Source organism: Eretmochelys imbricata, chromosome 28 (assembly GCF_965152235.1).
Source record: "Eretmochelys imbricata isolate rEreImb1 chromosome 28, rEreImb1.hap1, whole genome shotgun sequence".
Taxonomy (NCBI): domain Eukaryota; kingdom Metazoa; phylum Chordata; order Testudines; family Cheloniidae; genus Eretmochelys; species Eretmochelys imbricata.
In genome coordinates, this window is record NC_135599.1 from 6,393,178 (window position 1) to 6,420,765 (window position 27,588).

Sequence of the window (27,588 nt, forward strand, 5' to 3'; positions counted from 1 at the left end):
TCTTGGGGCTTGTCTACACTTACCGGGGGATCGATGCAGTGGTGGTGGATTTAGCGGGTCTAGTGAAGTCCCACTAAATCAACCACAGATCACTTTCCCGTCAACTTCTGTACTCCACCAGAATGAGAAGAGTAAGGGGAGTCCACGGGAGAGCGTCTCCCAATGACCCAGCGTAGCGTGGACCCCGCGGTAAGTTGATCTAAGCTACGTTGACTTGAGTTATGCTATTCATGTAACTCAAATTGCCTAGCTTAGATCGACTTTCCAATGTAGACAAGGCCTTGGTAACCTAGTCCAGTAATTATCTATCCCTATAGTTGGAAAGGTTTTCCTAATATCCATCCTAAACCTCCCTGGCTGCTGATCCAGCCTATTATTGCTTGTACTATCCTGCTGCTCCATGGCGAACAATTGATCACTGTCCTCTTTATAACAGACCGTAACATATTTGAAGACTGTTATCAGGATCACTTCAGTCGTCTTTTCTTTTGTAGTGAGCCAGCCACGCCCAGTCCCTGTTCAAGCCCAAATTGAGGGTGTTAAATTTGCAAATGAATTGTAGCTCTGCAGTTTCTCTTTGAAGTCTGCTTTTGAAGTTTTTTGTTGAAGGATAGCTACTTTTCAATCTGTAATTGAGTGTCCAGGGCGATTGAAGTGTTCTCCGACTGGCTTTTGTATCTTACCATTCCCGATGTCCAATTTGTGTCCATTTCACCTTTTGCATAGAGACTGTCCGGTTTGGCGAATGTACATGGCAGAGGGGCATTGTTGGCACATGACAGCATATATCACATTGGTAGATGTGCAGGTGAACGAGCCTCTGATGGTGTGGCTGATGTGGTTGGGTCCTCTGATGGTGTCACTAGAGTAGATATGGGGACAAAGTAGGCAACGGGGTTTGTTAATTTGGGCTTGAGTAGAGACTGGGAGTGGCTGGCTCACTACAAAAGCAATTTTTCCTCTCTTGGTATTGACACCTCCTAAACAATTATTGGGAGTGGACCACATCCCCCTGACTGAATTGGCCTTCAACATTGGTTCTCCACTTGTAAGGTGACTCCCTTCTCTTCATGTGCCAGTATATTTCATAGAATCATAGACTATCAGGGTTAGAAGAGACCTCAGGAGGTCATCCAGTCCAATCCCCTGCTCAAAGCAGGACCAACCCCATCTAAATCATCCCAGCCATGTATCTGTAATTTTCACTTCATACATCTGAAGAAGTGGGGTTTTTTACCCACAAAAGCTTATGCCCAAATAAATCTGTTAGTCTTTAAGGTGCCACCAGACTCCTCGTTGTTTCTGGGAGACCTAGAAGACTGAACAACTATATTCACACTTGCCTTCGTGGTATAAAAATGATAGCCCCTAAGACCTGGTTGGGAGTAGCCTTCAGGCAAGGGTACTGCCTAGCAATGGGATGGGAGAACTGCCAGACAGCTACTAATCCAAAGGTCTGCAGGAGACAATACAGTCCCCTGGCTGATGGAGCGTGTGGCTCCTCATGGTTCCTGTCCAAAACCTAATCTACATTGCCATTGAAATCCCCTTCCAGGACAATAATAGTCTCAGGGTCACAGCCAACCATGGCCTGGGCAAGTGTCTGCAGAAAGGACGTGTGGTTTTGTCCCAGTATGTGTGTGTGTGGGGGGGGGGGGTTTCAAGAAAGCGTCCCCTTCCTATTCCTTCAACTTGACTACTCCTAGGCCTTAAGGTCAGAAAAGACCATCATGACCATCTAGTCCGATTTCCTGCACGTCACAGGCCACAGAACCTCACTCACCCACTCCTGTAATAGACCCCCTAACCACTGGCTGAGTTAGGGAAGTCCTCAAATCAAGGTTTAAAGCAGTGGTTCTCGACCAAGGGTACACGTACCCCTGGGGTACACAGAGGTCTTCCACGAGGGGTCCATCAACTCATCTAGATAAATGTCTAGTTTTACAACGGGTAACACAAAAAGCACTGCCAAAGTCAGGACAAAACTACAATTTCATACAGACAATGACTGGTTTATGCCTCTCGATAGATGACACACTGAAATGTAAGTGCAATATTGATATTCCAGTTGATTTATAATGAGCTGGTAAAAATGGAAAGGAAGCAATTTTTCAGTAAGTGCGCGCCGTGACACTTCTGTACGTTGCTGTCTAATTTTGTAAGCAAGTCGTTTTTAAGTGAGGTGAAGTTTGCGGGGGGTACACAAGACAGATCAGACTCCTGGAAGGGGTACAATAGTCTGGAAAGGCTCAGAACCACTGGTTTAAAGACTTCCGAGTTACAGAGAACCCACCGTTTATGCTAGTTTAAACCCGCAAGTGACCTATGCCCCACACTGCAGAGGTAGGTGGAAAAAACCCCAGGGTCTCTGCCAATCTAACCTGGTGGAAAATTCCTTTCCAACCCCAAATAAGGCGATCAAGTAGACTCTGAGCATGTGGGCAAGACCTGCCAGGCAGATACCGGGGAAAGAATTCTCTGTAGTAACTCAGAGCCCTCCCCATCTAATGCCCCGTCTCCGGCCGTTGGGGAGTTTTGCTATGGGCAGTCGCCGATGGGCCACAGGCCATTGTAGGCAGTCTCCTCATCCCATCCCCTCCGTAAATGTATCCAGCGCAGTCTTGAAGCCAGTTCGTTTTTTTGCCCCCCACTGCTCCCCTTGGAAGGCCATGCCAGAACTTCACACCTCTGACTGCTCGGCAGGTGCAGCGAAAGGGGACCCTGCCCCGAGGCGCTTCCATGCCAAACACACCCACCCTGAAACAGAACAGGATTCGTATACTCCGGAGAGTGCTGTAGGGTGACAGCTACCCCAGCTCCCAGCCCCTCCGGAGCCAGGCCACACTCAGCTCTACAGGGTAAACCCCCCCCGCCATTCAGGTTGACCCCCTTCTCCTCTGTCACTGACCCGGGTTGGGAGATTTCTGACAAATCTGGGCACGGCCAGAGAGCTGGGGAAAGAAATATCCAGAGACAGTTACTGGCTCAGGAAAGGGGAGATGGGTCCCTCACTTCAGACAGCAGAGCGCGATCTGTGTGGGGCCGTTACCCGACCATCACCCTAGGCGTGACACGGTTTAAGCCCAGCGGATCAGCATCTGCACCCGGAGAGCGGGATGAGGAATGTTAGCTCTACCAAAGCTCATTCGTGCCTCAGTGACCCTGCAATGGGCCCAGCCGTTCCTGCTCATGCCAGTGTCACCAGCCGTGGTCTCTCTGGGTGGGAGGGTTGCGGGCAGGGATGCTGAGGAACGGAGGCTTGGTCTCTGAGCTCCGCAGGGTGCAATCTCCAGGACGTTCTCCAGACACGCCTAGCATTGAACGTGACGTCTGGATTCTGGCGGATTTGTGGGATCTTCCCTCTCCCTCCCCCAGTCCCACTCCACTCAACCTGGTGCATGCCACTGGGGGAAAAGTTCTGTATACGGACCACTGTGGCAACGCCAGGATCCCTGGCCAGGCATCAGAGAGACAGCAGGGCAATCCCTTTTTTCAGCCCTGTCCCGGCCATCCCGACTTTTTTGGCCAAAGTGGGCATTTGTCGCTGAGTGGTGATGCCAGTCCGAAGCCAGGGGGAGGCAGGGCATGGGCGAGCAGAGATGCAAGCCCCAGCCTTTGGGAAATACGGTCACCCTAGACAGCAAGGGTGTTAGCTTCTCCATCCCCCATTCTCACTGAGTGGTTTCACGTCAACTCAGGGCCTCAATAGAAGGAAAAACCTTCTCCCTAAGTCACTTGACTTCAGAAACCCTGTCATGTTTCCCTGCCGGGGAGTGGTGGGAAGGGGCAGGACGCTTACAGATGCCACATCTAAATCCTCAAGTATTGAGAGGCTTTGGAGAACCTCAGAGATCCAAACTCCAGAGTTACAAACTGACCAGTCAATCACACACCTCCTCTGGAACCGGACATACGTAATCCGACAGCCGCAAAGACCAAAAAATCCAAATTCAGACACAGTACAGTATTGCGTGAAATGTATTTGACAGAAAATAAAGGGACAGCAGCCATTTTCTTCTCCATAGTAAAGTTTCAGAGCCCCCCAGCCATGTTCAGGTGTAAACTTTGGAAAGAACAACCAGAACGTTTCGTTCAGAGGTACGAACGTCCTCTGTTCCCAGCGTGTTTGTAACTCTGGTGTTCTGCTGAATTGCCAACCCCAAAGGCTCAGAAACCCTGAGGCAGGCTCACCCAAAATCATGAACATGTCTTTACAATCATGTGACTGTGTCAAAAGACATTTGGGCTTCTTTTTATTTGCCTTCTGCTTTCTGAGTCTTCAGGGCGCACGGGGGTCACATTTTGAAGCTTTCTCCGTAGCCACGAGGGCTAGAAACTTACTTTTTTCTTTAAGAGCGAAGGCTGAAATCATCACATGTCCACTTGACTCCAGGAGCTGGGGCTTTACGGAAAACAATAATCGTCATGAGAGTTGACAACACTGAGGAAGGCCCCACCCCATCTGGTCTCAGAGCTCTGAGACATCACAAGGCTGAATTCCCCTCCTACCCGACTAGACTGGTTTGAGCATTGGCCTCCTAAACCCAGGGTTGTGAGTTCAATCCTCAAGGGGGCCATTTAGGGATCTGGGTCAAAAATTGGGGATTGGTCCTGCTTTGAGCAAGGGGGTTGGACTAGATGATCGCCTCACCTTCCAACCCTGATATTCTATGAATTGGATAGACCTTGTGGCTCCTTTCCACCAGGAACTGTTATGGTGGGAGGTAACAGGTGGCTCTGCTTGCTATCCAGGCTGACCCTAGGTTCTTTTCCTGAGCACGCGAGCAAATGTTTAGCCTTTGGGAGACAATGTGTCCCGGTGTATTTAGGGCATCAGTTGTCCTTGGAGAGAAGCCGTGGCAGACAGCCGAGTTGGCTCCGGCTTTGTTCTCTGAATTCAGAGGCAATTTGTCACCCAAAGCAACAACCTGGGAACCAGGCGTCGGGATGGGCTGAGATTTCTGGAGGAGCAGGCTTCCCCTGGGCTGTTTCTCCGCTCCAAGGCAGGTGTATTTGAATAACAACAAATTATACTTAGAATTAGCCTAGAGTCTGCTCGCTATTTCTCCTCCAAAGGTGCAAGGCCCAGGACATCTCTCGCTCAGCCGTGGGGCCACACTGGCCTCAGTAGGGTAATATAATAACTAGAGTGGCAGCAGAGGTTATTATTTAACAGCTTGCAAGAGCGTTTATCTCACAAGGAGGGGGGTGAAACACTGGAATGGGTTCCCTAGCGAGGCGGTGGAATCTCCTTCCTTAGAGGTTTTTAAGACCCGGCTTGACAAAGCCCTGGCTGGGATGATTTAATTGGGGATCGGTCCTGCTTCGAGCAGGGGGTTGGACTAGATGCCTCCTGGGGTCCCTTCCAACCCTGATATTCTATGAACCCTAATCTATGAGGCTATGAATTCATGCAATTATTATTCAGCGAGGCAAGGGTCCGGGCTGACGGGGCGCGTCCTGGAGGGAGAGGGGGGATCTCTGAGGCCCTGGGCGCTGGGGGGCGGGGGAGGGGGGTACTTGTCCTCAGCCCAGGGATGGGGCAGCAAATGGAGGGGAGGGGCAGATGTGGGGAGGTGGGAATCTCTCTCCCCACTGATTCCCCCTGCAGCTGCAAGCCCTTGCCCAGGGTCTCGCTCTCTCTCCTCTTTCCCCCTGTCCCGGTCCCCGAGGGCAGACCCCAGCCCCCGCAGACACCCCCCAGCCCGGGACCGGGCGGGGGTTTGCCGGGCACAGGAAGGGGCTGGAGCAGCCGGGAGCGGTGGGTGCCGGGAGGAAGGAGGCAGGAATCAGGGAGAACAAAGAACAAGATCATCAGACGCTGGGCGAGCCGCTGCGGCTCCCCCCGGGATCCGTGCTGGGGGTGGGGGTGGGGGAAATCCCCTCATTAACCCCTCCCTGCCCGGCCGGGGACTTTCTCCCGCTGGGACCAGCCCGGAGCCAGAGGCTGCAGGTAATTGACAGAGACCGTGGGAAAGTGACCGTGGGAAAGTGAGGTATGGAGGGGGGTCCCCCCCCCCCCCGTGTCTGTGTCTGGAAGGGGAGAGATAAACACTCGGGTGGAGGGGGGGGGAGACTGTGAATTGCAGGGGATTTGCCTGTAAAGGGGGGGTCAAGTTCCAGCAGATCTTGCCTGTCTTCTCTGAACACCCGCCCCCCCCCCCCAAGTTTTGGCCTTTTTCTTCCCCATGAAAGCTATAAACTCCATGTCTATTCCCCGCCTTTCCCTCGCCAGCCTGCCCCAGATTTGCCTCCGGTTTCTCTGCACTGGCCCTTTCAAATCGACAAAAGATCTGCAAGTGTGTTCCCCCCCCCCCCCCCCGCACACATCCCCCCCCACACCCCGGTTTAGGTGGCCAATCGGTGCGCCCACTCCTTCGCTAAATAGCAAGGCAGTTGTGGGGTGCGGCTGCTTCTGGGGTGGGGAAGGCGTGCCCGTTCTCTGCCAGCAACAGGGCAGGGGCACAGGAGGGGGGAAAGAGGGCCGTGCTCCCCCTACGTAGACTGACCAGCCCCCGGTCACCCAGTCTAGGCTTCCCCCCAGCTGCCCAAGGCAGCTCCCCACCCCTGCTGCTGGGCCCACACGAACTTTGGGCTTCACTGCCTGCCCTTCGCTTCCCCTGCCCATGTGGGTGGCCGGGCAGTGGGGGAACCATCGCTTCCAGAACATCTCTCCGCGGCTCCATCTCACTGGCCGGACCCCAACCAGCGGGTTGTTTCCGTCCCTGCGAGGCAGGCCTCACCCCGCCAAGAGCTCCCAGCCTCCTACGGCTCCCAGGGAAGGTCTGTCTTCAGGTGACCTCCGCAGGACTTAGCGGTTCATTCCCGCTCCCTCCTTCCGCCAGGATCAGTGCACTTTGCTTTCGCACACACTACATATAAATGCAGTGCGGAAATGCAGCCACCTCTTTGGAAAGAGCAGGGGGATTTTGGATAGGAAGAATCTTTTCCTCTTATGCCAAATGCGTGAGTGATTTAATGTTCAGACAGGGCTGCATCTGTGACGGTCTCATCTGACTGTAAAATATAACACCGCAATTTCGAAATCAAAGTCAGTGTTTCTTTTTAAATCAGGACACTAAGGCTCACAGTAGTTTGAAAAAACACTCATCTTCCCCTTTTTCCCGTCCTCTTGTATTAACAGTACAAAGCACTTTGAAAATCCTATAGACTATTCAACCTTCATGTTGTTTATATTTTTACACTGGATCGGCTTGGATAATTAAGGTAGGTCTGTCCAGTTCCCCTTCAGAGTCTCACGCACACATACAATGATCCATTAAGAACATAAGAACGGCCCTACTGGGTCAGACCAAAGGCCCAGCTAGCCCAGTGTCTTCCGACAGTGGCCAGGGCCAGAGGGAATGGACAGAACAGGGTATCATCAAGTGATCCGTCCTCTCTCTCCCATTCCCAGCTTCTGGCAAACAGAGGCTAGGGACACCATCCCTGCCCATCCCGGCTAATAGCCATTGATGGACCTATCCTCCATGAATTTATCTAGTTCTTTTTTGAACCCTGTTATGGTCTTGGCCTTCACAACATCCTCTGGCAAGGAGTTCCCCAGGTTGACTGTGCGTTGTGTGAAGAAATGCTTCCTTTTCTTTGTTTTAAACCTGCTGCCTAATAATTTCATTGGGTGACCCCTTGTTCTTGTGTTATGAAAAGTAGCAAACAACACTGCCTTATCTACTGTCTCCACACCAGTCATGATTTTATAGACCTCTATCGTATCTCCCCTTAGCCGTCTCTTTTCCAAGCTGAAAAGTCCCAATCTTATTAATCTTTCCACATACAGAAGCTGTTCCAGACCCCTCAACATCTTTGTCGCCCTTTTCCTGAACCTTTCCCAATTCCAATATATCTCTTTTGAGGTGGGGCGATCACATCTGCACGCAGTATTCAAGATGTAGGGGTACCATGGATTTATATAGAGGCAATAGGATATTTTCTGTCCTATTTTCTATCCCTTTCTTAATGATTTCCAACTTTCTGTTCGCTTTTTGACGGCCACGGCACGTCGAATGGATGTTTGCAGAGAACTCGCCACAATGGCTCCGCGATCTCTTTCTTGAGCGGTAACAGTTAATTTGGACCCCGTCATTATGTGGTTCACTGCCCACGCTGGGCAGACTTTACAAACACATGGGCTCAGGCAAACCTTCATTTGGCTTGACGTCCCCCCCCCCGGGCTTCTTTCCAGAAGGCCACTTGCATAACCGCTCCATAGATAGGCCCCTAGATAGGTCCCTCTGCCCTCAAAAAGCTTTTGCAAACACCGTGTGGGGAGGTTCAAATGCACAGCAGGGAATTGTTGCCATTGGAAGTCAGACCACGCCGGTCACAAAAACGTTTCCGTTCGTCCTAGTTTGGCTAATTTCCTTTTAACACACAACTCAAAAAGCCAGCCATATTTAGTGCTTATTTATAAATCTCAAAATGTTTTACAGAGGAAGGTCAAGGTCATTATTTCCATCTGGGAAATGGGGAAACTGAGGCATGGTGCGGGGGGGTGTGTACAGAATAAACACCCCAACCCGTGGCCAGGGCAGATACATACCCTCTTTGCAGTTGCTGTCCCAGACCCTGTGATTCTGGCACACTGCACCCATTCATGTCATGTAACCGCGATGGTTCTGCGGCCCTGGGGGACTTTCTGTGGCCATTTATGTTCCTGGGTAAATTTCAACAAAAGTGTACACGCAGCTGACGTTCACCCTAATGAGGGTTTCACGCGGGAACAATCAGACCCCGTCGTTTTCCCAAGGGGCGCTCCACCGAAATACACTTGTTTAGCATCAGAATTTGTCTTAACTTTATTCATCTTACCTAGAGCCGGTTCCTTTGCCATCGGTAAATGGGAAAGGCTCACTCCTTCAGGCTGACACTTAATGCTTCACGCCTGCTCTTCCTTCTGAATTGGGAGCACAGTTGTCGCTGAGGGACAATGTTATGTTGACCCAGTGACTAACCTCAACGTAAGAACATTTCTGCCAGCTGATCCAAGTAATTGGTCTCTTATGCAGTGGTAAGCCAGGGCCAGTGAAATACTGTTTTAGCCATTTTTTTAAAAGCACGCAAAAATAAATAAATTACATAAACTGATAGGTAATGGCCAAGAATGAGGTTTATAGGACCTTTACATGAAGTTACAATTTATCAACCGGTGTGGAGCTTGCCTGGAGCATTTCTCTGGCAGATAAGTGACTGTTTTATTGTGGCTTCATCTCCTGGCTATTCAGGTGGTGACAAACCATATTCTGCTAATCATAAAATCGTAGAAGATCAGGGGTGGAAGGGACCTCAGGAGGTATCTAGTCCAACCCCCTGCTCAAAGCAGGACTGATCCCCAACTAAATCATCCCAGCCAGGGCTTTGTCAAGCCTGACCTTAAAAATATCTAAGGAAGGAGATTCCACCACCTCCCTAGGGAACCCATTCCAGTGTTTCACCACCAGGCGTTTCTCCCATCCCCACTGTGCAGCCCCCAGGTCCTTGGAAACCAATGGTTCTCTAATCAGTCTCGGGCACCCGATACTCCAGTCCCATTCCCTGGCCCACTTCATACCCTGCCTTCCAGCACTGGTAGTCTGACGTCTTTCACTGTCTTGCCTCCACAGGCGGTCAGCTGGAGTCTCAACCCAGCTGGCTTCCATGTCCTGGAGCTTCAGCCACCTCCCATTGGGAACCTGCAACACGTATCTGCTCCCGTCATCGGTCAGCCCAGACTAAGCTGAGCTGTCCCCTTTTATACTCTGATCCCCTCCTCGCTAGGCCTCTCATCTTCACTCTCAGTGAGATGATCCGGGGCACTTGCCCCTCTGGTTACTGTTCACTTTCGGGGACACAGAGTGGCCTTCTTGGCGTTTTTAGGAGCCCCTTTGGTGACCCGCGCATGGCTGTGTGTTCCCAGCAGAGCTGGGAATAGTTAAATATCCCAGAGTGTCCTGCAGCTTAAAGCAGCTGGCTCTGGGATTTTACTGCTTAGAAATGAGCTTGAATACCTTGAACGCTGCATGCCCCGCCTTGGAAAAAAGTTAGAACTGGAAAAAGAACAGAGAAGGGTCGCAGAAATGATGAGGGGTCTGGAACGGCTTCCATATGAGGAGAGATTAATAAGACGGGGACTTTTCAGCTTGGAAAAGAGATGGCTAAGGGGGGATATGATAGAGGGCTATAAAGTCATGACTGGTGTGGAGAAAGTAAATAAGGATGTGTCGTTTACCCCTCCTCATCACACAAGAAGCAGGGGTTGGATGACATTAAGAGGCAGCAAGTGGAAAAGAAGGAAAATTGGAGTTACTTCTTCACACAATGCAGAGTCAACCTTTGGAACTGGCTTTTAGGGGGCCGTTCTGAAGGCCAAACATATAACTGGGTCGAATGACGTCATTTCACACAGGATAGGTCCCTCGGTGGCTATTAGCCAAGATGGTCAGGGAGGCAACCCCATGTTCTGGGTCTCCCTAACCATCTGATTGCCAGAAGCTGGGGCTGGATGATAGGGGATGGATCACTCATTCATTGTCCTGTTCTGTTCATTGCCCCTGAAGCCGGCCACTGTCAAAAGACGGGATACTGGGCTAGATGGACCCTTGGTCTGACCCGTGTCACTATTCTTGTGTCTTATACAATCGTAAGACGGGAAGGGACCTTGAGAGGTCATCTAGTCCAGTCCCCTGCACTCATGGCAGGGCTAAGTATTAATGAGCTTTACCCTAATCATAGAGATTTCCATTGTGCTAGTGGAGAATAGCTGTCCACCACGCTTTTGCTGGGGAGAGACCTTCATTAAAGCTCCCCCTAAGCCCCGCCAAGGTGGGGATGTTCTCCAACTGGGACTAGCCCCAGGCGCTGCTGATGGGAACTCCTGACCCAGAAACTCCCAAGGGATTGAGAGAGACCTCTCCACTCCCTATATGTCTGTGAGCCCCAGAGCTGCTCCCACCATTAAGGCCAGAAGGGATCATTAGGTCATCTCGTCCGACCTGCTTCACCCAGGCCCTTCCATTTCTCCCACGCACCCTGTACTGCGTCCAATAACTTGCTTTTGGTAACACGTCTTCCTGCCTGGGATCCCCCTTCCCAGCACACGCAGAGCGGGGCCAGCGGCGGGAAAGAGAAAGCGCCCGAGAATGGGATGGTGACCACGCCTCCCATCTAGAGGGTGGAAGGAGAGAGGAAAGTGGGGGAGAGAAAGGGACTGAAGAGGAGAAATGAGTGAGGGGGATTGCCAGATTCCCAGACACACCTGCTGCACCATCCCTGGGCACAATCATGTTCCTGTGAATAAGGTGAGGAGCAGAGAGAGGAAAAACCAGCCCCTAACTCTCCCTGTTCCCCCTGCGTGCTGCCCTGGGGATAGTGTCGGGGGGAATCCCCCCGAGGGGCTCCTTTGGTTCTGCTCTTTCCTAGCGTTGGATTCAGACCCTGTCCCTGGGAGGGATTAGAAATGTCTCTGTGGGTTTAGTGCTGCAGAATAAGGTTAATGTTTCGCTCCATGCGACCAAGGATCAGGGACGAGAAAGGGCCGCAGCAAAGCCAGGGAAGGAAGGGATCCCCAGGAGAATGCGGGGGGGTGGAGGTTCCTGCTGGAAGGAGAGGGGCAGTGAATACGTGGGAGGTGGGCGCTTCTGGGCAGTTGTGTCTGGAGGTGGGAAGGGGAGGAAACCTACAAGGTGGAGAAAGGGAGGGGGACAGGCTGGGACTGGTTTAGTTTGAGGCTTAGATTCTGTGAACAGACCCTGGGGGTTTTAGTGGGATTTGTGAAACGGGAAACAAACCCCCTGGCTGCTGCAAGATCTGAAGGGGGCACCCTCCAGGGAGGCTTAGGGAAGCTGCCCTGGCCCCTCACATCCAGCTGCTCTCAATGAGGAAGAGGTTGGGCTTCCGACCAGGGAGCTTTCCCTGGACTCTGCTCGGGGCTCCCTCTCCGGTATCAGTCTGTGGCTAGTAGGTGTGTGATGGATCTGCTGGGAGAGAGGAGGGGTGTCTCTTCGCCCCTCACCCTGGTGTTTCCTGGGTGCTCTGAGCGGGGTGGGGGTGGGACTCTGTTGACTGCGGTCCAGCCAGAGTTTCCGTTTGATTGGCTCCTCTCCCCCACGAGCAGTGGGGCTGTGAGTGGGGCAGCAGGTCCTGAGTGTGGGGCTCTTGCTCTTTCAGGGGCCGGTGACCTTCGAGGAGGTGGCTGTGTATTTCACCAGGGAAGAGGGGGCTCTGCTGGACCCCGCTCAGAGAGCCCTCTCCAGAGACGTCATGCAGGAGACCTGTGAGAATGTGACCTCGCTGGGTAAGGGTTCCCGTCCCCTCGGTTCTTGGCAGGGGAAATGCAGGGTTGAGGTTCACGTCGTCCTCACAATGCCACCTTAACTCTGCCCAGTTTCAGCCTCGCCCCGACCTGCCAGGGACACACACACTCGCCCTCTGCCCTCCCCTGCTACCAACTGTTCCGGGAACGGAGCCCAGGAGCAGTACCGCACAAAGTCTAACCCTTTCCTTTTGCTCCGATGATATTTGGGTTTCTTTCTGTCATAGCAAACAGAAGCTGCCTGCCCCTGGCCTGCACTCAAACCCTGACTCTACTCCACGGGAACCGGCTCAGGCGTGCAGAATGAGGCCACCCCTTTACCCTCTCCGGCAGGAATCCTCCGGAGTCGTCATCTTCACTTACCCCTCGCACTGCAGAGCACGAGCATGCGTGCCCCTAGACCTATCCTGACACAATCTGCTACACTCAGCATGGCCATGGGGCAGACCCGGTCCCTCCGGGGTCACCCGCACCTCCCTCCATACCACAGTCCCAGCTCTGCCAAGCCGCCCCAACTGCTCCCTCCCCCATCCGATTACAGCTGCGGCTGACCCCGTGCACGCAGCCGGAGGGCATGCCGATAAATGCTGGGATTCCCGTCTGTGAACACAACACAAACAGTGGCATGTTCTCTTAGTCCTTCCTCGTATCTATTGTAGATTGATAGATCTGAGTGCCGGAAGAGACGATCGGGCATCTAGTCTGACCTGTATAACAGGCCATCGAATTTCACCCGGTCACGACTATACTGAACTGACTACCTTGTGTATGACTAAATTATCTTCCCATCTTGACATCCTTCAGGAAAAGAAGTCTCCAGTTCTTGTGGTCATTAGTTAACCTTTGCAAAACCTTACAAAACCATTCCCAGTGGCTCTTACTCTCAGGAGTTGTGTGTGTGTGGGCGGGAGCGGGGGGGGGTCAGAGTTAAGGTTACACTGTGAGGGTGGTATGTACTTGAGCTCTTCATTTTCTGGTTTCCCGAAGTCTACGTTTAGCCTTGTCCCTATGGTGAAAGGCATGAGACCACACTGGGCAACTTGACTTTCCTTGAACGTAGTTTATGGGCATTTAATTTCCTTGATTTTTTTTTTAATTGATGCTTTTGCTACTATACCTGTGTCTACACTCGAGCTTTTGCCAGAATAGACATGTTGGATGGGGGGAGGGGGATTTTCCACAGCCCTTATCAACAGAGGGATGAGAGCAGACCATGTCAGAGTCTGCGCCTGTGTTTTCAAGGACTTTTAAAATATTGCTCTGAACCCAGAAATGTTGGTATCCGAGGGCAAAAACTTCCAAGAGGAACTCCTGCGGGACGCAAGCGAAATGCCGAATGCACAGTGCCTGAAAGGTATCAGTGGCAGGGCTGAAATGTCTATCCCCAAGTGCATGGGTGCCAGGTTCAATGGCCCCAGACTGTTCTCTCGGTCCAAACCATTATTGTGATTGTAGATGACTGGAAATATTGTGGCTAATCAGAGAAGCCTCCGCCTCGCGGCTTTTCATGCACACGTCGCGTGCCTTTCAATCGCCGGCTCCGCGCTTTTCCGCGTGCCAAACTCCTCAGTTATTCACTTTTGCGACGCTGCTTCCCCGTCGCGGCAGTGGGGTGGCGTGTACTAGCTGAGAGACGTGGCAAGTGATTGAGATCAGTCAGATAATTAGAACCGTAGTTCAAAGTTTTTTAGAACTTTTTGAAGGGGCGGGGGTTGTATTTTAGGGGGAAAAGGGAAGGAGGAGAATCCGGGGAACTACATCCTCACCTTGCCTCAGGGTTGTCGGACAAGATGCCCTCTTGATGTCCTTTTCAGACCGGATTTTACGATTTATCATCCTAGCCCTTCACTTTGCCCGTATCGCCCTGTGGCGAATGTGGGCATTCTTAATTAATATTCTTTTGTCATGAACAATATGTATGACTCAGTTTCCTCTCTCGTTTTGCTTTGTTACCCACTGGGGGTGAAGGCGTTAATTCCTCCTCTGGGACCGGGGAATTAACGTCTGTTGGAGTAAGGTAGGCCTGCCCAGGTTGGCAGGGATACGCTATAAGGAACTGTCCATATATGAATGGAGTGCCCTGGAGAGACACAACGACCGGGCATCGGTTTGTGATGACCGTGAGCCAAGGGACCATCTCAGGACAGAGGGACTAGGTTATAAACAAACAGGGCTTCCAGTTAGATCCTGCCCAGGTAGGGCCGGCTTTAGGTGTTGGAGACTTTGTCCGCATGGAGGAACGTTCAGAGGGGTGAGCGGTGATGCGCAGAGTGCATCCCCCCGCCCCCAAACATTCCTCTGTGCCCTCCTAGGGGGCTCTGGGGGGCTTGGGGGGTGGGGGGGCAAGCAGCAACGCCAAGTGCTCCATGCATCTAGGGCAGTTTCCCCATGTGGGTGCAGAAGGGGTTCGGGGGCTCAGACGGGATTATTCATGATTATTATTTTGTCTTTTACAAATAATTTCAGACATACGTCTCAGCTGAAAATCACCCTCAGTTTTATCAGTGGCTCCACTCTCTGCTTCTCTGCGCTAGCCCGAGATGGGGTCCATCTCCCCTTCCGTCTGCCAGGGTTCGCGCCTTCCCTTACGTTATTTTTGGGAGCATGCAGAAACCTGACTGCAGGAGCCAAAGATTTGATCCATGTAAGGCAGGGGTCTCAAACTCGAATCACCAGGAGGGCCACATGATGACTCGTACGTTGGCCCGAGGGCTGCATCACACCCCTCCCCCCAGCCCCCACTCTGCCCCTGCCCGCCGGGTGCAGCAGGGGGCTCAGGGCAGGGGGTTGGGGTGCAGGAAGGAGTGCGGGGTGCAGCAGGGGGCTCAGGGCAGGGGGTTGGGGTGCAGGAAGGAGTGCGGGGTGCAGCAGGGGGCTCAGGGCAAGGGGTTGGGGTGCAGAAGGGAGTGCGGGATGCGGTGGGGGTTGGGGTGCGGCAGGGGGCTCAGGGCAGGGGGTTGGGGTGCAGGAAGGAGTGCAGGGTGCAGCAGGGGGCTCAGGGCAGGGGGTTGGGGTGCAGAAGGGAGTGCGGGATGTGGCAGGGGGTTGGGGTGCGGCAGGGGGCTCAGGGCAGGGGGTTGGGGTGCAGGAAGGAGTGCGGGGTGCAGCAGGGGGCTCAGGGCAGGGGGTTGGGGTGCAGAAGGGAGTGCGGGATGCGGCGGGGGTTGGGGTGCGGCAGGGGGCTCAGGGCAGGGGGTTGGGGTGCAGGAAGGAGTGCGGGGTGCAGCAGGGGGCTCAGGGCAGGGGGTTGGGGTGCAGAAGGGAGTGCGGGATGCGGCAGGGGGTTGGGGTATGGCAGGGGGCTCAGGGCAGGGAGTTGGGGTGCAGGCTGCAGGAGGGGTTCGGGTTCCGGCCCTGCGCCGCTTACCTTGAGCGGCTCCGGGGTGGCAGGGGTGCGCACCGGGGCCAGGGTAGGCTCCCTGCATGCCCTGGCCCCGGCCCCCTGTGCTCCGGGAAGCGGTGGGCACCCTGTCCATGTGGCCCCAGGGGGATGGGGAGCAGAGCACTCCATGAGCTGTTCTTGCCTATGGGTACCTCCCCCGAAGCTCCCATTGGCCGCGGGTCCCCGTTCATGGAGTTCTCTGCTCCCCTTCCCCCCGGGGGCCGCGGGGGCGGTGTGGGGCCCTCAGCACCATGGGGTTGGCAAATCCGCAGGCTGGATCCAAAGCCCTGAGGTGCCGGATCCGGCCCGGGGCCATAGTTTGGCCACCCCTGGCCTGGAGGTAGGCTAGGGCCACAGCGCGCTGGGGAGGGTCCGGGGGGGGCCCCCCACGAGGAGCTTGGCGGGCCGCAATAGCCGCTTTGAACTCATGAAGGTTGCAAGGATCCATCCCCCGCTCCTGCTGTGGTTTGGCAGTTCAGAGTTTTGGAGCCGTTGTACATTGGCGTAGATTTGTCTGCCAACCTTTCCAAGATTTGCTGCTGTCGGGATGAATAAAGAACACTTCTATGTTCTTCCATACTTCAGTCTCTGTATCCTGAAGTAAAATCACCAGGCCAGGCTCCTGTTGTCTATACACCGCACGTATTGTGAGAGAGAAAGCGTGGTTTCTTGCCAGTTCTGAGACAGATGTTGCAGATGGGCTGATTTAGTGGGGGCTTGGTCCTGCTTTGAGCAGAAGCTTGGACTAGATGGCCTCCTGAGGTCTCTTCCAACCCTGATCTTCTACGTGTGTTAAAGCTAGAACGTACGGGTTCCCGACAAATTAATTCCTAATACAGGGAACTTTTTTTTCAGAATAAGCTCTGGCATAAACTTTCGCCGCTTTGATTAGCCTAATCAAGTGATGACTCTTGTAAAGACGTTGTCCGCGATTTAACCGTGTTTTCTAAGTCCAGAATTTTGCACTTGTTTATATATTTATATTCTTTTTATTCTGTAGCTGACGTAGAAGTTGCTAAGTTATGCAGTTATAACAACAGAACCCCCGGCGAAGCAAGCTCAGTGTGGTCTGTGTTCTGTTTGACGGGTTTTTTAAGCCTTCATCTCGTGAGACTCCAATTTTTACAGTTATGGACAGTGGAAATTCCAGGAGCAGATGACGCAGTGTCCATCACGTTTTACTGGAATATGTGAAAGAGCGTACTTCTCTTTTAAATGACTTACTCCTGGTTTGTTTGGTTTTTTTTTTAAATTTACAAATACAAAAACGAAATGGGTGAACTAAGTTTTTATTCTGTGTGTTTGCAGAGTTATTTGAAAGCAGTAACAGACCAGCCCGAAGAAAAGCTGACCTATAAAGGATCCTCTCTCATGGCATCGTATTAAACGAGCCCGATAGAACTTCTCTGCTCTATCAAGTGGCATCTTTTACAATGTGCAGACAGATCGGTTCTTCTTTAAAGCATTTCAAAGTTAATTTTTTTTTTTTTTTTGCCCAAATCACAGGATGTGACAAATTTCTTGTAACTTGGCCGTTCTCTCTGGTTTTTGCCTTCAGACCCGGGCGTCCAGAGAATGGCGGCTGCTGGCCAGGAGACCAGCTCTGAAGGCCGTGCTGCCCCCATCGGCAGCCCCGAACGAAGGGTGGCCTGGTATCTGCTGTATTGCCATACTTACTTCTGCGCTGTTGGAGTCTGAAGCAGAGATCGCTCAGGACAGTGGGGGAGAGTGGTTGGGAAACAGGAAATTTTGGGGAACAGGTAGCGAAGAAGCCTGCAGGGACTGAGAGCGGAAGCGAGAACACCAGGAGCAATTGCTTCTGGAGACCCAGGAGGTGGAGAGGGGTGAGAACAGTGGGAGGGAGTGGGTCTCATAATGAGTGACAGGGCTAGCTGCACCCTGTCCCCTTCCGGGTCTCTCTGAGTGCCCCCCTCAGCTGTCAGGCCGCAGGCTTTTCCCTCTCCTGCAGTGGAATTCTGCAATTTTACCGTGACCGACACCGGGCCCTGGGCGACAATAACTTATGTATGAACCTCACTTGCCCAGCAAATCAGGCTGAGTGCAGATACCTTCGTCCGTCTGGGGTCAGTGTTGTAGAGTGTCAAAACAGGCATCTTCAAACCCTAGCAGTGTTTATTTTGGAGAAGGAAAAAGGGATGCCCTGGGGTTGCCTCCCATAGAGACGTTCGAAGGGGAGAACCCAGTCGAGGCTTGGAGAACAGCCCATATGGCAAACAGCCAGGCTGGGAGTAACGTGTCCCAGTGCCCAGAGTTGTTTTCCTACCAACTTACGCAGCATCACCTTGTGGGGTCCATTAAACCTCTCCACTCGCCCGTCGGTTTGGGTTCATAACCTGCTCCCAGGCTCGGCTCAAGGTGGGGTCCTCCCTCTGTTCCCTGATGAGTCCCTGTGGCGCTCCAGCTCTGCGTGGGCATCCTTCATGGCGGTCTCCGCATCAGGGTATGGGTCACCTGAAATCTCGGTGGGGTTGGATGGCCACTCTCCTGAGTCAGGCTCTGATCGGTGCCCAAGTAATCCCCAGCTTGCTAGCCCTTTCTTCCCCTCTTCTGCGGGTCGACAACTGTATTCACGTAGGATCTCCTGGATCCCCAGCCAGTCCTGTCCCAGGACCACAGGGTAGGCCAATTTTGGGGGCTGCACCCACCTGGAGAACCTAGTCATGGTGGCTAGTTTCCAGACTTACCCACGCGGTCGGATATGGCCATACGTCCCCGTGGATATACTAGAGATGTGTTTCAGTCCCTGCCAGTCTAGGTTTGGTACTGGGCCGGCCCGGATAAGCATCTGGCTGCAACCAGTCTACCAAGGCTGTTGTGGAGATCCCGTCGACTCGTATGGGGGTCAGGAGTTTCTCTGGACCACTTTTCCGGGCCCAAGGGCTGGCTATGCACACCTGCCCATAACTACAGTCCATATAGGGGCAGTCTCGCCAAAAGTGCCCCTCCTGGCCACACTCATAGCAGCGGTCTTGGTTCCTCTTGGTCCCCAGGTCTGCCTTTTGTCAGGGTGGCCCCCCTAACAGATCCTCCTCTCTCTGGGCTGTAGGTCGGCTGGCTGGCTGGCCTTCTTCGGTTGGGGTTCAGATTAGCAGGTAGCATCAGGGGCATGCGTTGTGGGTCCCCTGGTTGGGGCGACTGCGTCCCCCCTCAACTCCCTGCTGGGCCATCCCTCTTGCCCAGGCTCTCGGGTGTACAGGGTCACGGTTTTGCCCCCCTAGGCTGCCAAATAGTCTTCCATCAACTTGACGGTCTCAGCCAATGTCGCTGGCCGACGTCGCTGCATCCCCTCCTTCCCCCACGCACACCGGGGAGGATTTGGGTGAACTCTTCTAAAGTGACGGCTTCTGCCACCTTGGCCCCGGACCGTTTCGTGGGCTATGGTTCTCGGCGGAAAGTTTCGGGGTTGATGCCGGTTTGATCCAAGATGGCTGCTTTCACCTTCTCGTGGCTCAGAACGTCTTCCGGTCCAGATTCCGGGATGCCGCGTGGGCTGGTCCCATCAGGTATAAGGCCAGGAGGGTGGCCCAGGGGCCATGGTAGCCACCTGCTCAAAAGTCACCAGAAACGCCTCCAGGTCATTGCCAGGCCCCACCTTTGTGAGGTTTATTGGGAGGCCGACAGGTGGGGTCCCTTCTGGCAGCCCAGCTGTGGCAGGGGAAGGTGATCTTGTTAGTTGCACCTGCTGGACCAACTGTTCTTGTCGCACCCGGTGTTGTGCGGCCAGCTCTTGTATCATCTGTTATTGCTGGGCTGCTGTAGTTGGTCACCTGCTGCTGGGGGTTTTCCAGCAGCTGTTTCAGGAACTTGCCCATCTCCTTCTCTGGTCAGAGTGACTGCTAGTCAGGACAGAGGGGTCGTCAACTCGTCAGCTGTCTCGCCTACGGGGCCTTTCAGTGGGAGCCAACCGGCGCCCGTGTTCTCCATTATGCGTCGCAGGCCCTGTACACCCCGTCCATCTTTGGGGGCGGGGTGAGGGTGCCGCTGCCCCCCAGTTAAGTCCGCCTGCCTGCCCTTAGCCTCAGGGCAGTACGGCCCAATGGCCAGAGTCAATATGGGCACCCTCTCACTCAGACTCGGGGGCCTAGTGGCCAGAATCAATTCAATTTCCCTCTCCCTTGGGCTGTATGGCCTGGTGGTCAGAGTCCATAAAACAGCTCCCCTCAGCAGGACAATGCAGCTTATTGGCCACAGTCAGGGAAGTGGGCCACCACCAAGGAGGGGGTGGTGGCCAGGGTAGGGGGACCAGGGCTCTCCCTTTCCACCGGGTCCCCGTCCAGGGCCCTGGTAGTGGCAAGCATCTGTGCCCCGGAGTTGGCAGGGATCCAGCTGAAACACAAAAGCTGGGTCACTAACTGGGTCCACTGCCTGGCTCCCCTGGGCTTCTTCCTCCTGTATCCCCTGATGCCGTGTCCGTGACGTCTTCAGGGTCTCGCTACCCCTGGTGACTCTGGCCTCCACAGGGGCATCCGCAGGTATCCAGGTGTCTGCCTAGGTCTCACTGTCTCCAGCTCCTGCAGTCTGGGGCTTTGGCTGTTCCCTGGGCTGGGAGCCAGCAGCATGTGTCCCGCCTCTCCCACGGTCAGTCTGGAATGAGCTGGGTGTCTCCATTTTATACTGAGACAGCACTTGGAGCATGCCCAGCAGGGGCGAGGGGGCGTGGCTTTCTCTGCCCAGCGTGTGGGGTTAACCCCTTCTTGTCCAGTGCGGGGCCTGTACACCCCGTCACATCTCCACACCCAGGGATGTTCATACTCCCACCCATTACATCCGACTCACTAGATTCCCTAATTCTGCTAAATGTGATTTCCTGACACCTAATGCTGCTGAGATCCTGCATTCAGTGATCTCCCTGCCCTTCCTATTCCTGACTCCACCGAACCCCACCAGCCCATGCTGGCTGTTCCCCGCTTCCCCAGGACTCTCGCATTGTCTCCGGACCGCTCGGTCAGCAAGGAGCAGTGCCAGGGGGACTTGCCCTCTCTCTGGCATCTTCACTTTCCGGCACATGGTTTTATCTTCTTTATGTTTTAGTAGCCTCTTTGATAATAACTAAGGCTCCGTTTTAGTAAAAGTTCTGCACCGGTCACGGGCCCTAAACAAAAATTCACAGGCCCGTGACCTGTCCACGTCATTTACTAAAAATACCCGCCGTGACAAAAACTTGGCTGGGGGGCCAGTCCGGGGGCTAGGGAAGTGGGGGCTGCTGTTACTGGGGGGGGTTGGTGAGGCTTCCTACCGGCTCCATCCCTGCAGAGTGTTGTGTACCTTTGGGTACCTGGTGAGCTGACCCTGGGATTTTACTGGTCTACCGTGGACTGTGGTTGAACTAACATATAAACCTATACATTCAGCTGATCTCCCCTTTCTTTCCAATTTACAAACTTGATATCATTTCCCACCTGGAACAAAGGGAAGAGTTTTGGGCCCCAGAGGTCAAAGGAAAGAGAGATCCTTAGAGTTCACTATACTGTGAGGAGATATTAAACAAACTCAGAATCTGTAAGTGTCCGGAGGAAAGAGCTGGGATTCCACACAAAGACCATGAGAGTTTTCTAAGTTCAGGAGTCTCCTCAGCAGGCGGTGTAACTTCAGGGTATATATCACTCATGCCCTCCTACTGATTCTGACTGACACCTGGCAGTACCTCCCTCCCTTCCCATCGAGAGCTTGGGTGGGATCTTGAGGCAGAATTGATCCCTTCCTCTCTCCCATAGAAGGGAAGAGTTTGGGGGAATTCAGATCCCGATTTTTATTTTCTCTCACTCTAGCTCTTATTTTGGTTTGCCCCTCCCTTTTCCTGAGGCTTCTCTCTGCATCCCAACAGGTGATGGGACGGTGAGTAAGAACAAGGAGCAGAAACCCCAGCATGAAGACGCTAAGCAAGTGGAACCAAATGGGGTATTATCACAAAGATCCAAAGGGAAAGTGTTCAGGAGTAATGAGCAGCGAAAAGCCTGTCAGAGTCAGGAGACGCCGGAGAGTGAACGGGGAAACCAGAAAGGGGAGAATGTATGTAAACCGATGAATGGGTGGGGAGCTCAGAAGGACCTCAAAGAAACAGTAACCCAGCAGAAAATACTCACAGAAAAGAGAAAAAATACATGCACTGAGTGTGGGAAACATTTCAGTTACCACTCAGGCCTTGTTAGACATGAGATAATTCACATGAAAGAGAGACCCTACGAATGCAGTGAATGTGGGAAAAGTTTCACTCAGAGCTTAAAACTTATTACGCATCAGAGAATTCACACAGGGGAGAGACCCTATGAATGCTGCGAGTGTGGGAAACGCTTCACTCGGAGATCAAACCTTTTTACGCATCAGAGAATCCACACAGGAGAGAGACCCTATGAATGCAGTGAGTGTGGGACAAACTTCACTGACAGTTCAGCCCTTCTTAAACACCAAAGGATCCACGTGGGAGAGAGACCCTATGAATGCTGTGAGTGCGGGAAAAGCTTCACTCAGCAAGCAAGCCTTCTTACACATCAGAGAATCCATACAGGGGAGAGACCCTATGCATGCTCTGAGTGCAGGAAAAGTTTTACTAGGCGCTCAAACCTTATTACGCATCAGAGAATCCACACAGGGGAGAGACCCTATGAATGCAGTGAGTGTGGGAAAAACTTCACTGACAGCTCAGCCCTTCTTAAACATCAAAGAATCCACACAGGAGAGAGACCCTACGTATGCTGTGAGTGCGGGAAAAGCTTCACACGGAGCTCAAACCTTATTACTCATCAGAGAATACATACAGGGGAGAGACCCTACGAATGCTGTGAGTGTGGGACAAACTTCATTGACAGCTCAGCCCTTCTTAAACATCAGAGAATCCACACAGGAGAGAGACCTTATGAATGCTATGAGTGTGGGAAAACCTTCACTCAGAGCTCAAAACTGGTCACACATCAGAGAACCCACACAGGGGAGAGACCCTATGAATGCTGTAAGTGCGGGAAAACCTTTATTCAGAGCTCAGACCTTATTAGACATGAGAGAATCCACACGGGGGAGAAACCTTATGAATGCTGCGAGTGCGGGAAAAGCTTCACTCAAATCTCAAGCCTTATTACACACCAGAGAATCCATGTGGGAGAGAGACCCTATGAATGCTGCGAGTGTGGGAAAAGCTTCACTCAGAGCTCATACCTTATTAGACATCAAAGAACCCATAAAGGAGAGCATTTGTGAATGCTGTGGGTGTGGGAATGGCTTTACTCAGGGTTCAGCCCTTTTTTATCATAAGAAAGTCCTCACCAGAGAGAGATCCTCGCAGTGCTGTGACAGCGGGAAAAGATTCACACAGAGCTCAGAGCTTACTACGCATCAGAGAATCCACATATGAGAGAGACCCTATGAGAGTTATGAGTGCGGGAAAAGCTTCACTCAGAACTCATCTGTCATCAGAGAAACTGTAAGGGGGAACAACACCATGAAACCCTTGTCTAGAACTGTCAAACTTTTTTTTTTTTTTTAAGTCTTTTGCTGTTTCCGACATGCAATGCAGCTTGCACCGTTTGCGTCACCATAGTCCCTCAGCTCCCCCAGGTGAGTGGCCCACTTTTGCCTCTTGCAGCTCAACCTTCTTTGGGTTTCAGAGGAGCAGCCGTTTTAGTCTGTATCCTCAAAAAGAAAAGGAGGACTTGTGGCACCTTTGAGACTAACCAATTTATCTGAGCATAAGCTAGCTCACGAAAGTTTATGCTCAAATAAATTGGTTAGTCTCTAAGGTGCCACAAGTACTCCTGTTCTTCTTTTGGGTTGAATCCCATGGTCCTTTCTATCAACCCCATTGTCCTATGAGTCTTAGAAGTATGTGTCCTTCCTATCAGGAATGTCCAGGAATGTCTATCTCCTCAGGTGGAGGACATAGGTATGACCTCAGCTAGCTAAATGGAGGTAAAATTTACTTGACCCCGATCACCATGATTTCCATGGAGTTAGCTAGTTTGCCTTCGCTTTTCTTATGTAAAAAAACCAACAATTCTTCCTGTAAAGCCATGTATACTGGCTGGGGTGATCTAGAACATTTCCTCCTCACCTGACCTAACCTCCATCACATTTCCTAGTCTAAACAAACCTGGAGAATCACATTTTTACTCTTCCTACCACTGCAAAGTTGTTGTTCGAGTCACCGTGTACCCCTCTGAGGAGAGATTGTCTCATTCCCCGTTCTCACAATGCCCAGGGTTGCGCTGAACTGTAGTTGTTTTTCCTTCCATTTTTCTCATTTAAAATAAATGTTAATATAACAAAAAGCAGGAGCGGGGTGGGAAGAAAAGGATATGAGATGTGTCGGAGGGATCCCCTCCTTCCCCATCACTCCAGAACTCTAACCTTCCATCTCAGCCATGCAGAGGTTATCTTCTTTATGGAATCATACAATCATAGAAGATTAGGGTTGGAAGAGACCTCAGGAGGTCATCTAGTCCAACCCCCTGCTCAAAGCAGGACCAACCCCAACTAAATCATCCCAGCCAGGGCTTTGTCAAGCCGGGCCGTAAAAACTGCTAAGGATGGAGATTCCACCACCTCCCTAGGTAACGCATTCCAGTGCTTCATCACCCTCCTAGTGAAATAGTGTTTCCTAATATCCAACCTAAACCTCCCCACTGCAACTTGAGACCATTACTCCTCGTTCTGTCATCTGCCACCGCTGAGAACAGCCGAGCTCCCTCCTCTTTGGAACCCCTCTTCAGGTAGTTGAAGGCTGCTATCAAATCCCCCCTCACTCTTCTCTTCCGCAGACTAAATAGGCCCAGTTCCCTCAGCCTCTCCTCATAAGCCAAGTGCCCCAGCCCCCTAATCATTTTCATTGCCCTCTGCTGGACTCTGTCCAGTTTGTCCACATCCCATCTGTAGTGGGGGGACCAAAATTGGATGCAATACTCCAGATGTGGCCTCACCAGTGCCAAATAGTGGAATAATCACTTCCTTCGATCGGCTGGCAATGCTCCTACTAATGCAGCCCAATAGGCCATTAGCCTTCTTGGCAACAAGGGCACACTGCTGACTCATATCCAGCTTCTCATCCACTGTCACCCCTAGGTCCTTTTCCGCAGAACTGCTGCCTAGCCATTCGGTCCCTAGTCTGTAGCCATGCATGGGATTCTTCTCTCCTAAGGGCAGGACTCTGCACTTGTCCTTGTTGGACCTCCTCAGATTTCTTTTGGCCCAATCCTCCAATTTGTCTAGGTCACTCTGGACCCTATCCCTACCCTCCAGCGTATCTACCTCTCCCCCAGCTTAGTGTCATCTGCGAACTTGCTGAGGGTGCAATCCACGCCATCCTCCAGATCATTAATGAAGATGTTGAACAAAACTGACCTCTGGGGCACTCCGCTTGATACCGGCTGCCAACTAAACATGGAGTCATTGATCACTACCCATTGAGCCCGACGATTTAGCCAGCTTTCTGTCCACCTTATAGTCCATTCATCCAATCCATACTTCTTTAAGTTGCTGGCAAGAATACTGTGGGAGACCGTATCAAAAGCTTTGCTAAAGTCAAGATCTATCATGTCCACCATTTTTCCCATATCCACAGAGCCAGTTATCTCACCACAGAAGGCAATCAGGTTGGTCAGGCATGACTTGCCCTTGGTGAATCCATGCTGACAGTTCCTGATCACTTTCCTCTCCTCCAAGTGCTTCCAAATGGTTTCCTTGAGGACCTGCTCCATGATTTTTCCAGGGACTGAGGTGAGGCTGACTGGTCTGTAGTTCCCCAGATTGTTCTTCTTCTATTTTTTAAAGAGGGGCACTATATTTCTCTTTTTCCAATCGTCCGGGACCTCCCCGATTGCCACGAGTTTTCAAAGATCGTGCTCAATAGCTCTGCAATCACATGAGCCAACTCCCTCAGCACCCTTGCATGCATTAGATCCAGACCCATGGGCTTCTGCATGTCCAGCTTTTCTAAATAGTTCTTAACCTGCTCTTTCACTACTTGAGGGCTGCTCAGTGTCACTAGGGCAGGAGATCATAGATTCATAGAACTGGAAAGGACCTCAAGAGGTCCCTCTAGTCCAGTCCCCTGCACTCATGGCAGGACTAAGTATTATCTAGACCATCCCTGACAGGTGTTTGTCTAACCTGCTCTTAAAAATCTCCAATGGTGGAGATTCCACAACCTCCCTCGGCAGTTTATTCCAGTGCTTAACAGTTAGGAATTTTTTCCTCATGTCCACCCTGAACTGTCCTTGCTGCAATTTAAGCCCATTGCTTCTTGTCCTGTCCTCAGAGGTTAAGAAGAATTTTTCTCCCTCCTCATTCAAACAACCTTTTATATGCTTGAAGTTGATGAAAGTTTCAAAGGGGAATTCAAATGGATTGAAAACAGAGTGTTATAACCCGGGGTTCTTTCAACCCAAAGCTCTAGGTAACTTTATTCTGTGCCAGGTGGTGTCAGGAAATAAATCCATGGAGACATGGCCACCCAACCAATAGCTTGCTGGCACAAACAATACAATACAAGAGTGGTCTCAGTTAAAGCTTTATTTTATTGAGTCTCAAGCACTTACACACATCTGCAACATGCGAGGAAAACACCCCCAACCCTCGATAGTTACCAAAGTGTGGTGTGGCTCTCAAGCGGTGCATTGGCCCATCTTTCAGCTGCCCTTGGGAATCCTAAATTGTATCCATGAAGAGATCCTGAAGAGTCCAAACCTCTCACCGCTTCTTTATCCTTGTTGGTAGACAATGACATATCAAGCAAAAAAAACCAAACCATGTTCGGTAAGCCATTTCAAAAGCTAAGTGAGAGGTTTTCTCTGCTTGCTAATTAGCCAGATGTGTTCCTGTAAATTTTGCATGTCTTGAGGCCCTGACGGACACCTCTGAGAGGGCAAATGTAGACAGGCCTCTTGCTTTTCTCCTAAAACACAGGCCCCAGCACATCCAACAGAGATTTCATCAGGGAGGGACGTAGGTGCAGGCAAAGTTTGAGCCAGAGGCTCCCTTCCTTCCTGGCTTTGTCATGCATGGAATGGGTTCCCTAGGGAGGTGGTGGAATCTACTTCCTTTGAGGTTTTTAAGGTCAGGCTTGACAAAGCCCTGGCTGGGATGATTTAGTTGAGGTTGGTCCTGCTTTGAGCAGGGGGTTGGACTAGATACCTCCTGAAGTCCCTTCCAACCCTGATATTCTATGATTGTATGATTCTCTGCTAAGCTGCACTCCCTCAAAAAGGCCCACAACTTTTGGCTGCTGTTAGCAACACGTATGATCATCAATTTTTTACTATTGGAACTGATCCATCAAATCTCCCCATACAGTGGGATCATTTGGAGTTTAAATCCCAGTTTCCATCTATTGGTAAAGCCACTTCTGGGAAGTTTGGCTGTTTTTTCTCCCTATATGAGGATGCCAAAACTTTGCGAAATAACATAACTCAATAATGACAGTGCTGAGTGAAGCAGGTTTGAATGGATCAGTGGAGAACATGATGGGAGAATCTCTTGCCCTGATTCTGTCATCAGATGTAACCTGCTCTGGAATTTCACTTGACTCTTTCATTTTCATGTCATCTACCTCTCTGCAATGTGGGTTTCTCTCTTTCTGGGCTGTTTGGTCACCCACATGGCGATTACTTTAGATTGACAGGATGTTGCTCAGATTTATTGGAGACTTTGAGACAAATGGCTATTTGCTAAAATGATTTCTCACTTTAGTTTGGCTTTCCCCCCACCCCTGCATAATGGCGTGGAGAAAATTCTAGCGCAGTTCAGTCAGTAGGAGAGAATGCGCCAATCTACTGGACATGCTAACAAAAGAAAGAGCAGTGATTTAAAATCTCCACTTGGAAATGGTGAACAACAGCAGACCCCAAACTGGAACTAACTGAAGGAAGTGCAGATGATCCCAGAGGAGTACTAG

The 27,588-nt window shown here is 51.8% G+C and overlaps 1 protein-coding gene across 1 annotated transcript; it reads left to right on the forward strand.

Annotated features, from left to right (window-relative positions):
- Positions 1–13,579: 13,579 nt before the first annotated feature.
- Positions 13,580–23,325, forward strand: LOC144258219 (uncharacterized). Its single transcript, XM_077806623.1, is given in 6 exon segments — positions 13,580–13,661; positions 17,248–17,341; positions 20,136–20,182; positions 21,535–22,897; positions 22,971–23,124; positions 23,287–23,325. Coding segments are annotated over 6 exon segments (1,779 nt in total).
- Positions 23,326–27,588: the final 4,263 nt, after the last annotated feature.